Source organism: Polypterus senegalus, chromosome 6 (genome assembly GCF_016835505.1).
Source record: "Polypterus senegalus isolate Bchr_013 chromosome 6, ASM1683550v1, whole genome shotgun sequence".
Lineage (NCBI taxonomy): Eukaryota > Metazoa > Chordata > Cladistia > Polypteriformes > Polypteridae > Polypterus > Polypterus senegalus.
In genome coordinates, this window is record NC_053159.1 from 174,275,897 (window position 1) to 174,293,037 (window position 17,141).

A 17,141-nucleotide genomic window follows, 5' to 3' on the forward strand; every position below is an offset into this window, starting at 1 on the left:
TTTGCGTGAGGAATTCGAAACGAAGAATCGGAATCCAAGAAGCAACAGCGATAATCTCTACCAAATCGCATCGCCCTAATACCAGATAAAACAGCTGCAAAGGGACAGATAGCCAGCAACAGCTGACACATCCTAACCGAGCAGCAAGCCACAAACCACATAATCTATATTTGACGCCCAATTGTCTGCGACGCTCGCTGAAGTGACGTAAATCTTAAGCGTCCGGAGACCGCGCTGTGACTCTTGGGATAAGCGCACGTTTTATAAACGCGCTGAACTGCACTTACCGGACGCTGGATTTTCTCCTGCCTTATGTTTAAAGGCTGTTGGTGAGCAACTTTCAGGTAAAGGCGCTTATATTTGCGTGAATAATAGCAAATGGAGGCTACTGCTCCCCATCGTTTACCGTACTTTTTGAAACCAATGTAAAGGCTGTAGTTTCATATTTCAAACGTGGGCCTTAATATACATCATGTATCGGCCTGCTCTACTACATATATATATATATATATATATATATATATATACACACACACATACATACACACACACAAAGTATAATATGACACATTCTAAAAATCTGAAGAGTTAGTTTAGTATAGTGGGGGTAAGATGTGATAATAAAGGGTTGCACATTTCGTTTTTTTCCTTGACGGTTTTTGGAATGAAACGACCAATGGAAACGTGGAGCCCTCATGTTTCAGGAGGTAGTGATTCTTCGAATTACACGTTACAGGGATCAATTTTCTAAACCTGGTCTGTATGAATGGTCTTCGGGATGCTGACGTGTACGTTTAATAACCTATTGATTCATAAACGTGCATGTGTCGGGCCAAACGTAGGGCGGACGTATTCCAATTAGAACGTTTTGAGTTTATGTTGTGGATTTTACGTTTTAAGATTACTTGGAGTTGGTGGCGATGAATTAAAGTAATGCGAACACATCATAAAAACGTTTATGTTATACGAGCACGCGTCGTGTCTTAAAGCGGGGCGAGTAACGTCGGTCCTGGGGGTGGCGCAGGGGCTGCACGTTTTTGTTCCAATCAAGTTGCTTAATTAGAGACCAATCTTTTCCAATGACGGTTCTGGTTTAATTTTAGCTTTTTAACCCCGCAATATCGGGCTCTTCATATATCGCAGATGTTTTATTTCCTTTCCAGTGATCCAAACCAAATGATTTGAAGCATTAAACGGATACATCATTCTTAGCCTTTTGCTTTTTCTCTCTTCGGTTTACTTCTAAATAGTTTGTTAAACCAGATACACCAGAATACACACGGGTGTAAATGAAGACGTTAGGTGGAGAAATGCTGGTTCGTTTAACACTTGCGTCTAATTGTTAGTAAGGAGCAGTTAAAGACGGTGAATGTAGATGTTTAATACTAAAATAAGTAATTGAGAATGTCTCTAACAAGCGAGACAACTAAAACGAAGTAGAAAAATGGCATTGAGTTGCAAGTGCTTGATCGGCAACAATTGGTTTGGAATAAAAACAGCCACCGCATTTCTCCAGGGATAACGTTGCTCACCCCATCTTAAAGAACGAGTTTGGTATTTTTTTAGGTCAGTTATTTCTTCTTGGTCGTTGTATATATTTGCCACAGAAAAATGTGGTCTAAAGTGATGCGCTTATTTACTATTAGATAACAAACGAAAGACCTCCGTGTGTGTGCGCGCGGAACAGTCCGCTCTGCTCGCGCTTAACCACAGCCACTAGATGGCGCATGCATGCATTTTTATTTATTTATTTTTTCGGCGCTTGCTACTATAGCCCTGTGTTCCGCAAAAGCCGCCGTGCAGCAACGAGCCAGATAGAGACCCGACGTCGAAATCAAGCAATCAACGCTGCTCCACAACGTGTAAGTGAACCCCCTCAGCAGAAGAGGGCAAGACTAAAAACCTTGTCAATCTGGAGGAATTTTCTTGAGACAAAGATTAATAGGACTCCAGCGATGCGGCTAAGATATGGTATCACCAGTGGGGCACCAAGTACAAGGTGGGTCCACGTCCTCGGCACTGGGTAATTCTTATTTAGCTGATGCCTTACCAAGTTCATGAATATAGTAAAACTGCCAGGGACTCTTGAGTTTTTTCGTCCCGGACACCACACACAGCTCGTATAATAAAATGCAAAGGTTAAGGGTGCGCTCGCTCGCCCAGTCTCTACGAGCAATCAGATTGGTCAGTTTGACTTTAGTGACATGCTCAAATGAAGAGTAAGGCCGGATTTATACTTCACGCGACGCATGCTATAGTGGACGCTCCTGCTACGCAAGCTGCTGCTGGAGTGTGTGAATTTCCCCTTGGGATTAAAAAAAGTATCTCTTTATCATAGTGCTTTTCACATCTCTATGTCTATCTTGCTGTTTATACTCGAGCGCGTACTTTAAATAAAAAAGTGGAGGAATCCAGCAGGTGGCAGTGTGAGATATCATCACGGTGAGAACAGGTTCGGCTTCGCTGTGTTGTGAACTGTCTGGAACACCCATTAAATTCCGATGACACCTTACCGCAGTATCTCTGAAAGTATGTTTAATGATTCAATCCAGGGCTGTGTCCATTCCAGCAAGCATTGGGTACAAAGCAGATACAATCCCCGGATGGGGCCTCCGCTCATCGCAAAGTGAATACAAGCACTCGCATACACTGGCGTGCAAATCTGCATATCTTTGGAAGGAAATCCAGCAGGAAAACCACATGTAAACTCCAAGTAGGGAACACCAGCGACGTGACTTCCTGCGAGACCGCAGTACCCACATGTGTGTAAATATTAACATAATGAAATTAATGGTTTATCTATAAAATGTAACATACATACTTTTAATTCATTTCATCCTGAAAGTGATATCAAGTATAAATCTAAGGATTCTAAATTTGCAGAGAGTTGGAATATCATACATTTAATGTGTTCTGTATGGTGCTCTATTGCTGCTTGCCGCTGCTGTCATGTCCAAGAAGTAATGATAAAGTAAATTACAAGGTTAAAGTTGACATTTTGAGATTAAAGCGACATTTCCACTTTAATCACAAAATACAACTTTTGTAGAATTGTTTATGTAGATGTACAGTAGAATTCTTTGTCATTATGAATGCACAACAGTTTTTTTTGTTGGTAGGACTCATCTTTAAGGCAGAATAAAAAAAAAAATACACTAATAGATAATAAAATATAAAGTATAAGGTATAAAAGACAGCAGCAATAAAACATCAAGTCCAGACTTTTCCTGAGGTAATACGCCTGCAGAGACGAGTGATCTGTGCACGTGAGTCTGCAGGGGAGGATTACAAGGGAAAGTGTGTGTGCATGTCTACGGGGGTTGATGTAGGTGTGTATGTTTATTAGCAGGGGCAGATGGACTTCATGGCTCTGGGGAAAAAGCTGTCTTTCAGACTGCTGATGTGTGTTTTTATGTTTCTGTACCGCTTTCCCGAAGGCAGTGGTACAAACAGTCCATTTCCCGAATGGGTGAGATCCACAGCTATACATTTGGCCCTCTTCTGCCCCCTTCCAGCATATACAGAGTCCATGTCTAGGAGAGGATTTCCTACAATCCCCTGTTGTGTTTTCACCACCCGTGCCAAGTCCTCCCTATCCTGAGCTGTGCAGCTGCCGTACCACACTCATACTGTGACAGAATGCTTTCTATAGCGGATCTGTATAAGTTTGTGAGCAGCCAAGAGGAGAATCCAGCACGTCTCATCTTCCTGAGGAATAGGAGTCTTTGTTGGGCCTTCTTTACCAGGTGAGATGTGTTCAAAGACCAGGTCAGATCTGATGTAATGTGGATACCCAAGAAATTGATATTGTCCACACACATTACAGCCTCCTCATGTATGAATATAGGAGCATGTTCTGTTGTTCTGGACCTCCTATAGTCCACAATTACCTCTTTGGTCTTGCTGGTGTTCAAGATGAGGTTGTTGGCTGAGCACCACAGTGCTAGGTGTTGTATCTCCTCTCTGTAGTGAGTCTCATCATTGTCTGATATGAGACCCACCTGGTCTGGTGCTGTGAACTTTCTGATTTGAATTCATTGTGTTCAGAAAATGGAAGAATGGCTGTTTGTGATATTTTTGCCCCTGGCAGCTGTAAATGAAAGAAACCAGGGGCCTCATGCATAAACGATGCTTACACACAGAAATGATGCGTAAGAACTTTTCCACGTTCAGATCGTGATGTATAAAACCTACACTTGGCGTAAAGCCATGCACTTTTCCACGGTACCTCATACATTGTTGTATGCAAGTTCTCCGCTCGGTTTTGCAGACTGGCGGCACCCAGTGTCAAAGCAGTGTTACTGTTCCTGTGTGGTTTATCTTTATTTCTTAGAGCCACATTCCTGCCGCAGCTTTATAAATACACTGAAACTAACCGCATATTGTTTATTAGTGTAATGCATGTGATTGTAATTAACTTGTAGCAATATAATGGTCCAGAGAATAGCCATAGTATTCCAAATACCATAACTGCTTTAGCGTTGTTACTCTCGCTGCACCTTTTTCTTTCAGCTGCTCCCGTTAAGGGTTGCCACAGTGGATCATCTTTTTCCATTTTACTCTCACTGCACAACTCAGAGTATTTATATCACTGTATCTGAGTGTGAATCACAGCAGCAGCTGATCGTAAAGAGAATTATCGGTGTACAGCATCAAGCCCACCCTGCGTCGCGGTTCAGAAACACTCAATGAGTCCATCAGGTGCTCCTTGTAGAACTGTTTGTACTTATAAGTACAATCACCCAACTTTAAACTTGCACTACAGTTTATAATATTGCACAACCTGTGCCACTTTATAAAGCGCGTATTTACATATGATGACTATCATTTTTAAGATGAAATGCAGCAAAATATGTTGATTATATTATACAGATAAAACTAACTTCATTTAAATAATCTGTATTGTTAATAAACATGTGAGGACACGGTTCTGCAGTGCTAGCTAGTTCACGGATTGATCCTGCCTTGTGCTGTATTCTTTCTGGGGCTGACATGACACTGGAAGGATAGATGGATAGAATAATTAAACTTGTACTACAAGGATATTTCAGTGTTCCTTAAAAGTTTTCAAGAAATGTCGTTGTAAGCTTACAGATGGCTTAACGTCTATTACAGAGCTGATTGTGTGGCGATTGGGTATTTGGAGAAAGAATAGGAAGGACAGGAATTGGAGGTTAGTACGTTTGAAAGAGACAGCACTGCTACAGTAATTTCATCAAAGGTCGCGCACAATCACGCATCACTCCTGACACTCTTCTCCACCCATTCCACCCTGCCTGCACTCTCTTATTCACCTCTTTTTTTCCACAATCCCCATTACTCTGTACTGTTGATCCCAAGTATTTAAACTCATCCACCTTCACCAACTCTACTCCCTGCATCCTCACCATTCCACTGACCTCCCTCTCATTCACACACATGTATTCTGTCTTGTTCCTGCTGACCTTCATTCCTCTCCTCTCTAGAGCATATCTCCACTTCTCCAGGGTTTCCTCAACCTGCTCCCTACTATCGCTACAGATCACAATGTCACCAGCAAACATCATAGTCCACGGGGACTCCTGTCTAATCTTGTCTGTTAGCCTGTCCATCACCATTGCAAATAACAGTTCAGAGCCGATCCCTGATGTAATCCCACCTCCACGAGAATGCGTCCATTGCTCCTACTACAGACCTCACCACTGTCGCACTTCCCTCGTACGTATCCTGTACAACTTGCGTACTTTTCTGCCACTCCCAACTTCCTCATACAATACCACAACTCCTCAAGGCACTCCACAAAGATGCAATACAACTCCTTCTGGCCTTCTCTAAACTTCTCTAACATCCTCAGAGCAAACATTGCATCTGTGGTGCTCTTTCTTGGCATGAAACCATACTGCTGCTCACTAATCATCACCTCCCTTCTTAACCGAGCTTCCACTACTCTTTCCCCTAACTTCATGCTGTGGCTCATCAGTTTTATTCCCCTGTAGTTACTGCAGTCCTGTACATCCCCCTTATTCTTAAATATTGGCACCAGTACACTTCTCCACTCCTCTGGCATCCTCTTACTTTCCAAGATTCCATTAAACAATCTGGTTAAAAACTCCAGTGCCATCTCTCCTAAACACCTCCATGCTTCCATAGGTATGTCATCTGGACCAACGGCCTTTCCATTTTTCATTCTCTTCATAGCTTACTCCTTGCTAATCCGTTGCACTTTCTGATTCACTATCTCCACATCATCCAACCTCTTCTGTCTGTCTGTCTCTCTCTCTCGTTCTCTTCATTCATCAGCCTCTCAAAGTACTCTTTCTATCTGCTCAACACTCTCCTCGCTTGTGAGTACGTTTCCATCTTTATCCTTTATCACCCTAACCTGCTGCACATCTTTCCCAGCTCAGTCCCTTTGTCTAGCCCACCGGTCCTTTTCTCCCTCCTTAGTGTCCAGCCTCTCGTACAACTCATCATACGCCTTTTCTTTAGCCTTCGCCACCTCTCTCTTCACCTTGTGCCTTATCTCCTTGTACTCTTGTCTACTTTCAGCATCTCTCTGACTATCCCACTTCTTCTTTGCCATCCTCTTCCTCTGTATACTCTCCTGTATTTCCTCATTCCACCACCAGGTTTCCTTTTCTTCCTTCCAGATGTCACGCCAAGCATCCTTCTTGCTGTCACCCTTACTACATCTGCTGTAGTTGCGCAGCTGTCTGGTAACTCTTCATTGCCACCCGGTGCCCGTCTCACCTCCTTCCTAAACTCTACAACCATGATACGTGCAGCACTCGCCGGCTACAACGTAGCAGTAATTATTTCCGGAACGTGCTGTTACGTTGTCATTCATTTTACCCACTGTCTTTCATTCATATGTTACGTAGGCACCTACTTTATCTTCGGCAATCTCATTCTCTAACCAGGCCTCAGGAGCGAACCAGCATAACACTGTCCACCACCCCTTTCGTTATTCCAGCACATTGTTGACATTCGTGAGCAACAACATACTAAACTGGAAGGTGGTCTACGCATGCGTGGAATTCGCGGACAAAGATCAAGATCTAAATGAAGATCTCTTTAGTTAATTTAAAGCACAACAATTTGTTTAGTTTGAATGTCTGTGTTTTGAGGTGTGACTGGCGTACTACAGTCTGCAGTAGTAGAAGCCTGGAGGAGATTCTTAATGCAATGTCTGTTTTAGCTGTCTCTCTACTGCCATCTAGTGCTTCTTCTAATTCATTTGCAGACAAACAAAGATCAAGATACAAATGAAGAATGGATGGATGGATGGATGTATGTGCTTCCAATATTTGCTCAGATTTGAATTATATATACAGTAATCCCTCCTCTATTGCGGGGGTTGCGTTCCAAACCCCCCCGCGATAGGTGAAAATCTGCGAAGTAGAAACCATATGTTTGTATGGTTATTTTATATATTTTAAGCCCTTATAAACTCTCCCACACTGTTTATAAATATTCCCCGCAGAGTTATACAGCATAATCCCTTTGTATTCTCTTAGATATTGGGTAAGATTCATTGAAATTATGTATATAAACACACTGTTTATATACAGTAAAACCTACATATTATTTTAAAGATATTGAGTGTCTCCGATATCCCATATGTTACAGCCACTACGATAGACAGGCCACTAGCAATAAATACTTACAATGCATGAAAAATAGTATACAGTAAATGTGCGTACAGTGACACTAAACGTACGTACATGTACTAAGTACTGTAGGTAGAAAATTAATTATGGTTATTCGCCAACAATGACACGATGACTTGTCCGATAACAATGAGTTTAATTTTACTGCACAACAAAGGAGAGCGTTACAGCTCTTCCAAAGTAGCCACTTCAGGCGATTGTGTAGCACCGCCGTTGTTCTTTTTCCGTCAGTCTTCAATCCAAATCCCTAAAGCAGATTCCATCCAGACTACTGCCTTATTACATCCACTTACAACTCGTTTTGCACCCTGGTTAAAAGGACACTGCGGCCGTAGATCTTATATTCCTTTCCTACTTTTAAAATAAAAAGAATCGTAGCCTTCAAGAAATCCAAAACGTTTGCCTTTTCGGCAATCGTTAACATCTTCCGTTTGCGCTTGGGCACGGCCCTTGAAGCAGTAGCAGATCGTTTTGGAGCCATAACGAAGGGCTTGACTATGCACAAAGAGAAACACAAAAGAGCACAACTCTTTACATAGTGAAACACGTTGATGCTGAATGAGCGAGACGAGACTTCCTGGTTAACACTGCATTCAGCAGGCAGGAACTTAACTGCGTGCTCTGATTGGTTAGCTTCTCAGTCATCCGCCAATAGCGTCCCTTGTATGAAATCAACTGGGCAAACCAACTGAGGAAGCATGTACAGGAAGTAAAAAAGACACATTGTCCACAGAACCCGCGAAGCAGCGAAAAATCCGCGTTGTATATTTAGTTAAGCTTTCATATAAAATCCGCAATAGAGTGAAGCTGCGAAAGTCGAAGCGCGATATAGCGAGGGATTACTGTATATAAAAAATAGAGGAGGGGTTCCTACAAAAACATAATCTGAAGCACACCTCAAAATCTACAATGGAATACCTAGAGATCTTCCAGAGAGGAGCAACTGGGCTGATTCTGTGACTGAGAGGTGCGAGGAGTGATTTAAGGAGGTTGAAACCTGTTCAGTTCAATCACGTCCCCTCTTAAAACCATTTTATTTTTTCACACAAACATTTTAAACGTTTGTGTGGAATCTGCCCTGAAGTTTCCAGCTGTGTTACTGTGGAAGGATTCATTTCTTAACAGCTGGGAACCACTGCACAAATTCCTTTTATAATTTTAAACACTTAAAAGAGAATTATACAGGTGCCGGTCATAAAATTAGAATATCATGACAAAGTTGATTTATTTCAGTAATTTCATTCAAAAAGTGAAACTTGTATATTTAGATTCATTCATTACACACAGACCGATGTATTTCAAATGTTTATTTCTTTTAATTTTGATGATTATAACTGACAACTAATGAAAGTCCCAAATTCAGTATCTCAGAAAATTAGAATATCAATTAAGACCAATGCAAAAAAGATTTTTAGAAATGTTGGCCAACTGAAAGGTATGAACATGAAAAGTATGAGCAGGTACAGCACTCAATATTTAGTTGGGGCTCCTTTGGCCTGGATTACTGCAGCAATGTGGCGTGGCATGGAGTCGATCAGTCTGGGGCACTGCTCAGGTGTTATGAGAGCCCATGTTACTCTGATAGTGGCCTTCATCTCTTCTGAATTGTTGGGTCTGGTGTATTGCATCTTCCTCTTCACAATAACCCATTGATTTTCTGTGGGGTTAAGGTCAGGCGAGTTTGCTGGCCAGTCAAGAACAGGGATACCATGGTCCTTAAACCAGGTACTGGTAGCTTTGGCATTGTGTGCAGGTGCCAGGTCCTGTTGGAAAATGAAATCTGCATCTCCATAAAGTTCGTCAGCAGCAGGAAGCATGAAGTGCTCTAAAACTTCCTGGTAGACGGCTGCGTTGACCTTGGACCTCAGAAAACACAATGGACCAACACCAGCAGATGACATGGCACCCCAAACCATCACTGACTGTGGAAACTTTACACTGGACCTCAAGCAACATGGATTCTGTGCCTCTCCTCTTCCTCCAGACTCTGGGACCTTGATTTCCAAAGGAAATGCAAAATTTACTTTCATCAGAGAACATAACTTTGGACCACTCGGCAGCAGTCCAGTCCTTTTTGTCTTTAGCCCAGGCGAGACCCTTCTGATGCTGTCTCTTGTTCAAAAGTGGCTTGACACAAGGAATGCGACAGCTGAAAGCCATGTCTTGCATATGTCTGTGCCTGGTGGTTCTTGAAGCACTGACTCCAGCTGCAGTCCACTCTTTGTGAATCTCCCCCACAGTTTTGAATGGGTTTTGTTTCACAATCCTCTCCAGGGTGCGGTTATCCCTATTACTTGTACACTTTTTCTACCACATCTTGTCCTTCCCTTTGCCTCTCTATTAATGTGCTTGGACACAGAGCTCTGTGAACAGCCAGCCTCTTTAGCAATGACCTTTTGTGTCTTGCCCTCCTTGTGCAAGGTGTCAATGGTCGTCTTTTGGACAACTGTCAAGTCAGCAGTCTTCCCCATGATTGTGTAGCCTACAGAACTAGACTGAGAGACCATTTAAAGGCTTTTGCAGGTGTTTTGAGTTAATTAGCTGATTAGAGTGTGGCACCAGGTGTCTTCAATATTGAACCTTTTCACAATATTCTAATTTTCTGAGATACTGAATTTGGGACTTTCATTAGTTGTCAGTTATAATCATCAAAATTAAAAGAAATAAACATTTGAAATACATCAGTATGTGTGTAATAAAAGAATCTAATATAAAAGTTTCACTTTTTGAATGGAATTACTGAAATAAATCAACTTTGGAATGAGATTCTAATTTTATGACCAGCACCTATACACTTAGGATAAAAATCACAAAGTAGTGTGGTGGAAGGAAGACTAACTCTTTTACGGCTGTTTTTTTTCTCTCGCAGGGCTGAATATTTTTCCAAAAACTAACTTTAAAAAAAAACAAACCAACACAAAGCAATGGTTTAACACTGGGGTGCCCACACTTTTTCGGCTTGTGAGCTACTTTTAAAATGACCAGGTCGAAATGATCTACCTACATTAAAAATGATTTTTTATATTCATGCATGCATACTGAGTATACTTTATACATAAAATATGTTGTTGTACCTTACATAACTGAATAACTTAATTTATGCTCACTACAGTATTTGGATTTAATAATCGTCATGTGGGAAAAGGCTGACTCTCATAAATAAGTAGAGCCGAATAATGCAGTCAAGGAGGTAGCACATTTCCTCATGTTTGGGTACTTTTCCTCTGTAAGTTCCAAAACTGTCCATGAGCCCCAGACTTCAGCTGAATGTCATTCTGTAGCGTCAAAATCTCATCCTCCACTGTAGAGGCGTTTTAGGCGAAACAGTGTTGCAATTTCTGATGAGAGTGAATCAACCTCAACGTCTTCCCTAAGTGGATAGCACTTACGTAAATGTAGCGATTGGCTGAAGTAAAGTGGAGTCTTGAAACCGTCTGTCAATCTGCTTTGTGTGTAGTGTATGCTGTCAAGTTGTGCACACACCTTCCATTGCGTCTCCAGCTCTGATGCGAGGTTTTGGATGTTCCCCAAATCAAGGCGCTGAAAAATGACGGCTGTCCAATTAACTGCGATTTTTTTTTTTTTTAGTTCCCTCTCCTTTCTTTCTCGGATCGCTTTTCGGAAGGAAGTCGGTTTTGTAGTTTTTATGAACAGTTCGAAAGTGCCTTTCCACATTTTCCTTTGGAATAGCAATGATAGATTGACAGATCAGATAAACGCACTTCGATTGTGACATTGTGAGAAAAAAATCCTCTTCCAATTCCACATCCAGCCCATACCCTCCCCAAACCTTTTTTTTTTTTTAAATCCCTTTAGTCGATATAAATTGGAAGGCTAACTAGATCACAGCCAGAGTTTTGCAGTAGCTTGCGTGTTTGATCGTGAATGCAGGATAACCAGTGTGTTAGAAGAGAAGAGATCTCAGACTGGCCGCCCTGTATGTCAATCAAGTGGCAAATGCCATAGGGAGGATCTGCCTGCACTACCTTTGCGATCTACCGGTCGATCGCGATCGATGCATTGGGCACCCCTGGTTTAACACATTAAATCAACAAAAAATATTTATTTTTGACCAGTGTTACTTTCTTGCATATTGTATGAGCCTGCATACTATATGATTTCACATTCTGTACATGTTACATATCACTCAAAGCAGCCAATTGCATGCATTACCACATTGCACTGCTTACAATACGTGTTGCTCTGGTGCCTCCTTTTCAATTGTCTGTTGCTGCACACAACACAGTCAGGGTTGTATTTTTTTGTCCTCGTATGTTGCAGGAAAGTGTCGCTCAGTCAGCCTGTCTGGCACTGCTCTTTGTGATGGCCTTCCTTGCTTTCCCAAAGGCCCTACAACATACTCTGCCAGCAAGCTGTCAACCACCTTCTTGCAGAAACCTTCTGCAGTCATAGTGCTGTCACTGTTTGCCTGCTTGACAATATATAGCCATTTGTAAATGCAATCTCATGCATGCGATGGTACACAGTGTGGTACCACTTGGTGGACTTATGGACGTATGACCCCAGCATCTGATCCAGTCAATCCAACTCCAGCCATTTTACAGTTCTACTCATTTATGACTAATTTAACTTTCTCACGTATATTGTTAGTGTGTACTGTAGAGACACAAGTCACCCATTTGACTTCGTGCCATACCACTGCCACCAAGTTTTCCACCAGCATGAAAACCGTACTGTCACCTCTTTACAGTTGAAGCCAGACAGGCTGAAGATGAAAAGGCACGTGTCTCCTGTTCACCCTCACTGTGCTTCAAGCTCCAATTCCCCTGCTCCGTAGCTCCATGAACAGTTCTGGGCATGTATAAAAATTGTCCATGTACACAACATGACCCTGAAGCAGCCCCAGCACAACTTGATTTGTCAAGGGACAGTTCTGTCTTTGAAAAGAATACTTTACTGTATATGCAGTTACTTTCAGGTAGAAACCAGTGCTTGCTTCTGCCAGTACAAAAATCCTTTATGCCATACTTTGTGGGCTTGTCTGGCATATATTGTTGGTGGGGAGGCGTCCCATGTATTTTATCATAGATTTATCCACAGACCAATCGCGGCCAGGCTGATAAAATTGTTTATATGTTGGGGCTGAACTTTATACATGGGGTTATAGCCTGGCTCACCCCTTGGGATTTGCTTCTGGTTATCACAGAAGTGAATAAAACTTTGCAGGAGCACATACCTATCGCCCAGCATAGCCTGTCCAAAGCCACCAGGGGACAAAGCACATTTGGACCAATGCTCCCTGAGGTTATATCACCAGCCCAGTCCCATCTCTATTTGTAATGCCACAAGGCCCCTCATCTTGTCTTTTGTTGTGGGTTTTCACTTTGAAAAACCAGAATGCGGTGCACGCACAGCCCGCGATTTAAAAAAATTGCTCTGCATACCTGCTTGTCTCATCTGAAAGTAGCTGAAAAGCAGCCTCAGGAAAAAAACAGATTGACGTAGTCCAACAGCTGGTAATCTGAGTTCAACAGCAAGCCATGCTGTCTTGTGAAGTCCGGTAGCCAGTTTGGCACCCACGGAATAATGTCTGGGTATTCGTCCCACGTGAACCTTGCTGTAGGTGCATCTGCTGCGTGAATTTGCTCAGCTGGTGTGGCATCGGCTGGTGTCCAATCAGCTGATGCCAGTTCCTCCCTCTCTTGCTTGATCTCCTGATCACTGTCAACAAAATCTGATTCTGAAAAATCAGAGTCCAACTCGGCAATAATGCGCAAAACCTCGTCTGTTTGCATGGGTGTGTCTTGATCGAGAGCTGTCCTGTCTACTTCTGCTGGGATAGTCTGTGCCCATGCGATGGGTGAAGTGGGCATGCGAATATTTGTTTACAGTTTGACAGGGATAGGTTTTTGAAATGGCAGATTTTATGGGATCTCATGTGCTGGGGAGACTCTGCCTCGTTTCTCCTCCACTGAGTAGGCCTTGTATAGGTGTACTTTTTACTGGGAGGGAAACAAAATTCCCATTGCTTTCATTCCAGTGCAGTGGAAGATTAATTGGGGGGAAAAAAGCAGGATTTCCTAGTAAGGCTACACCCACAATGAATGACTAAAAAGGAAGAAAAAAATGAAAGAAAATAGCTTCTGACTTGACTGTCAGTGAGGTGTTATGCAGGTGCATCGTTGTTGGTATAAAGGAGCCACAGTCGCATTTCTTGACACCCTTCTGCTGGATGGTTTGTTGACTGAAAATCCTAAGTGTTGGTGTGTCAGAGAGAGGATGTACAGCATTGTCCATAATGCCTCTCAGTTTTGTTTTAATTTTCTCCTTTGCTATGACATCTAGGGGGTCCAGAGTGTGTCCCATAACTGAGAATGCCCTTTTAATTAGCTTGCTGACTCAGTGGTCTTCTCTTGAAGTGATGTTACAAACCCAGCACACCACACCATAGACAAACTCGCTGGTCATCACAGGGCTGTAGAAGATGTGAATGATGTCCCTTCCCATATTAAAGGAACACAGTCTCCTAAGGAAAGTGAGGCTGCTCTTGCCCTTTCTTGTATTACTGTATATACTCGCATGCAAGTCAACCCAAAAAATCAATCATAAAATCAGCCCCCGATTTATATGCCCGGCTAAAAATGCATCACTTAATTTTTTTCTTTTTTTTTTCTTACATCTTCTTGCCTCCTCCAATCTTGCACCAGTTTCTCAGACACATTGAATTTTGTTGCAGCAGCGCAGTTACTAATTTCTTTCACTACTTAAACAAAGTTTAATCTAAAACCAGCTTCATATTTTCTTCTGATCGAACGCTTCATCGTAGATCAGGGATGCTCTTATGATAAAGGTGTATGAGGGTGTGAGATACAAAAAACACAACAGTGCAAACGTTGCTTCGGAATAGTTTGGGTATTACCGTGTGGTCACGTAGGCAAAATACATAGGGGAAAAAAAGGCAGTGTGCTCCATGGTCACTCTCTCAGGTGGGTGTTAGCATATTGTAATCCCTCAGAACAATAGCGTGAGTTTTCCGCATTCGACTTCTACGACCGAAATTATAAAATACCAGCAATTATACGATAAAATCGAGCCCCGACTTATCTGTGGGAGAACTTATCTGTGAGTATATACGTTAGTTCCTTTGTGTTCCAAGACCAGTCCAGCCTGTCCTTAATTGTGGGTCCTCCCCAAGTATGTTTTGAAGTGAATGACTTCTACTTCCACTCCACTCCTCTGAGTAGTGACCAGACATAGAGGTCCTTTGGTGTGGCAAAAGTCAATAAGCAGTTCCTTGGTTTTGCTTTTAAGTTCTCTTTGCAATAAAACCTTTTTTTTTTTTTTTTTCCCCCACTTCATATACACTGCCTGGCCAAAAAAAAGTCTCCACCTGGATTTAACTAAGCAAATAGATACGAGCCTTCTATTGGATAATTACTGCATGGGCGATTATCTTTCAGCTGGCAACACGTTATTTAACCCCAACTGGTGCAATGAGTTGCTTCTCATTTCTTAAACCACCATGTCGAAAGACACTTCTCACAGTCGTGGAAAAGATGTTAGTCTGTTTGAGAAGGGTTGAATCATTGGCATGCATTAAGCAGAGAAAACATCTAAGGAGATTACAGAAACTACTAAAATTGGGTTAAGAACTGTCCAACGCATTATTAAAAACTGGAAGGATAGTGGGGACCCATCGTCTTCGAGGATGAAATGTGGCCGGAAAAAAATCCTGAATGATCGTGATTAGCGATCACTTAAACGTTTGGTGAAATCAAATCGAAGAAAAACAGTTGAACTCAGGTCTATGTTTAATAGTGAAAGTAAGAGCATTTCCACATGCATAATGCGAAGGGAACTCAAGGGATTGGGATTGAACAGCTGTGTAGCCCTAAGAAAACCACTAATCAGTGAGGCAATCCGGGGGGGAAAAAAGGCTTCAATTCACTAGGGAGCATATAGATTGGACTCTGGAGCAATGGAAGAAGATCATGTGGTCTGATGAGTCCAGATTTACCTTGTTCCAGAGTGATGGGCGCATCAGGGTAAGAAGAGGTTTAGATGAAATGATGCACCCATCATGCCTAGTGCCTACTGTACAAGCCTGTGGGAGCAGTGCTATGATGTGGGGTTGGTCAGGTCTCGGTTCAGCAACAGTATGTGCTCCAAGAAGGAGGTCAGCTGACTACCTGAATATACTGAATGACCAGGTTATTCCATCAATGGATTTTTTACTTCCCTGATGGCACGGGCATATTCCAAGATGACAATGCCAGGATTCATCAGGCTCAAATTGTGAAAGAGTGTTTCAGGGAGCATGAGACATCATTTTCACACATGTATTGGCCACCACAGAGTCCAGACCTTAACCCCATTGAGAATCTTTGGGATGTGCTGGAGAAGGCTTTGTGCAGCGGTCAGACACTACCATCATCAATGCAAGATCTTGGTGAAAAATGAATGCAACACTGGATGGGACTAAATCTTGTGACATTGCAGAAGCTTATCGAAACAATTCACCGGGAACGCGTGCCGTAATCGAAGCTAAAGGCGGTCCAACGAAATATTAGAGTGACTTTTTTTTTTTTTTGGTCAGGCAGTGTATTTGTACACAATTTGAGAGGTTAATCGTTCTTTTTATAGGTTAAAAGAAAATGGCAGAAAATGGTTCACAGGAGATGACTGCACTTGAGAAGAAGATCACTGAACAGATAGAGGTAACGTGTTAAAACTTAGTAAATGGAAATACAAGATTTTTGAAAAGGGGAATGTGTTAATGTGCATGCTTTAATTTTTTTTTTTTAGTATTATTTTGGTGATCATAATCTTCCTAAAGACAAATTCTTGAAAGAACAAATTCAGCTGGATGATGGCTGGGTGCCCCTGGAAATCATGATTAAGTTTAACAGGTATGGTAGAACTTGCCATTAAGTTATTTCAGCCTGGGATGTTTGAACTGTGCTTATAAATTTTTTTTTTTTTTTAGGCTAAATCGGTTAACTACTGACTTTAACGTAATTGTTGACTCGCTGAAAAAGTCTACAACAGGCCTTGTAGAAGTCAGTGAAGATAAAACAAAGATCAGACGGTCACCAGATAAGCCTTTGCCTGAAATCAACGATCAGTATAAGGATGACCTTAAAAACAGATCAGTCTATGTTGTAAGTAGCCTGTTTAATATCTGCATGCTCTTTTAAAAAAAAATACAATGTTAGAAAATGTACAATTTATCGCAGCCTTTCAAATCGGACATTGAGGTGACATTGCCTTCTTATGGATTCAACATGCTCGATTAAAATCGGTGTGTATAAGGCCTCTCTTCTATATCACCAAAAAAATTTACGGGTTATGCTAAAACACCAAATTGGCCCTGAGTGAATGAGTCGACCCTAAAATGGACAGAACACCTAGACTTCATGACCCTTTGAGAATTACTCTTTCCAAAAAATTTCAAAATTAAGTATAATTGCATTCTTTTCTGATTGTTTAAATGTCAAATGTATGAATATGAGTAACTTAATGTATCTTTTA

General features: G+C 41.8%; 1 protein-coding gene across 1 annotated transcript in view; it reads left to right on the plus strand.

Annotated features, from left to right (window-relative positions):
- Nucleotides 1-222: 222 nt before the first annotated feature.
- Nucleotides 223-17,141, plus strand: part of ssb (small RNA binding exonuclease protection factor La) — a 36,015-nt gene continuing 19,096 nt past the window's right edge. Inside the window, exons 1-4 of the mRNA XM_039757587.1 lie at nt 223-344; nt 16,254-16,327; nt 16,416-16,519; nt 16,597-16,771. Coding sequence (XP_039613521.1) covers nt 16,265-16,327; nt 16,416-16,519; nt 16,597-16,771 — 342 coding nt within the window. The 5' untranslated portion in view covers nt 223-344; nt 16,254-16,264. The remainder of the gene's footprint in view (nt 345-16,253; nt 16,328-16,415; nt 16,520-16,596; nt 16,772-17,141) is intronic.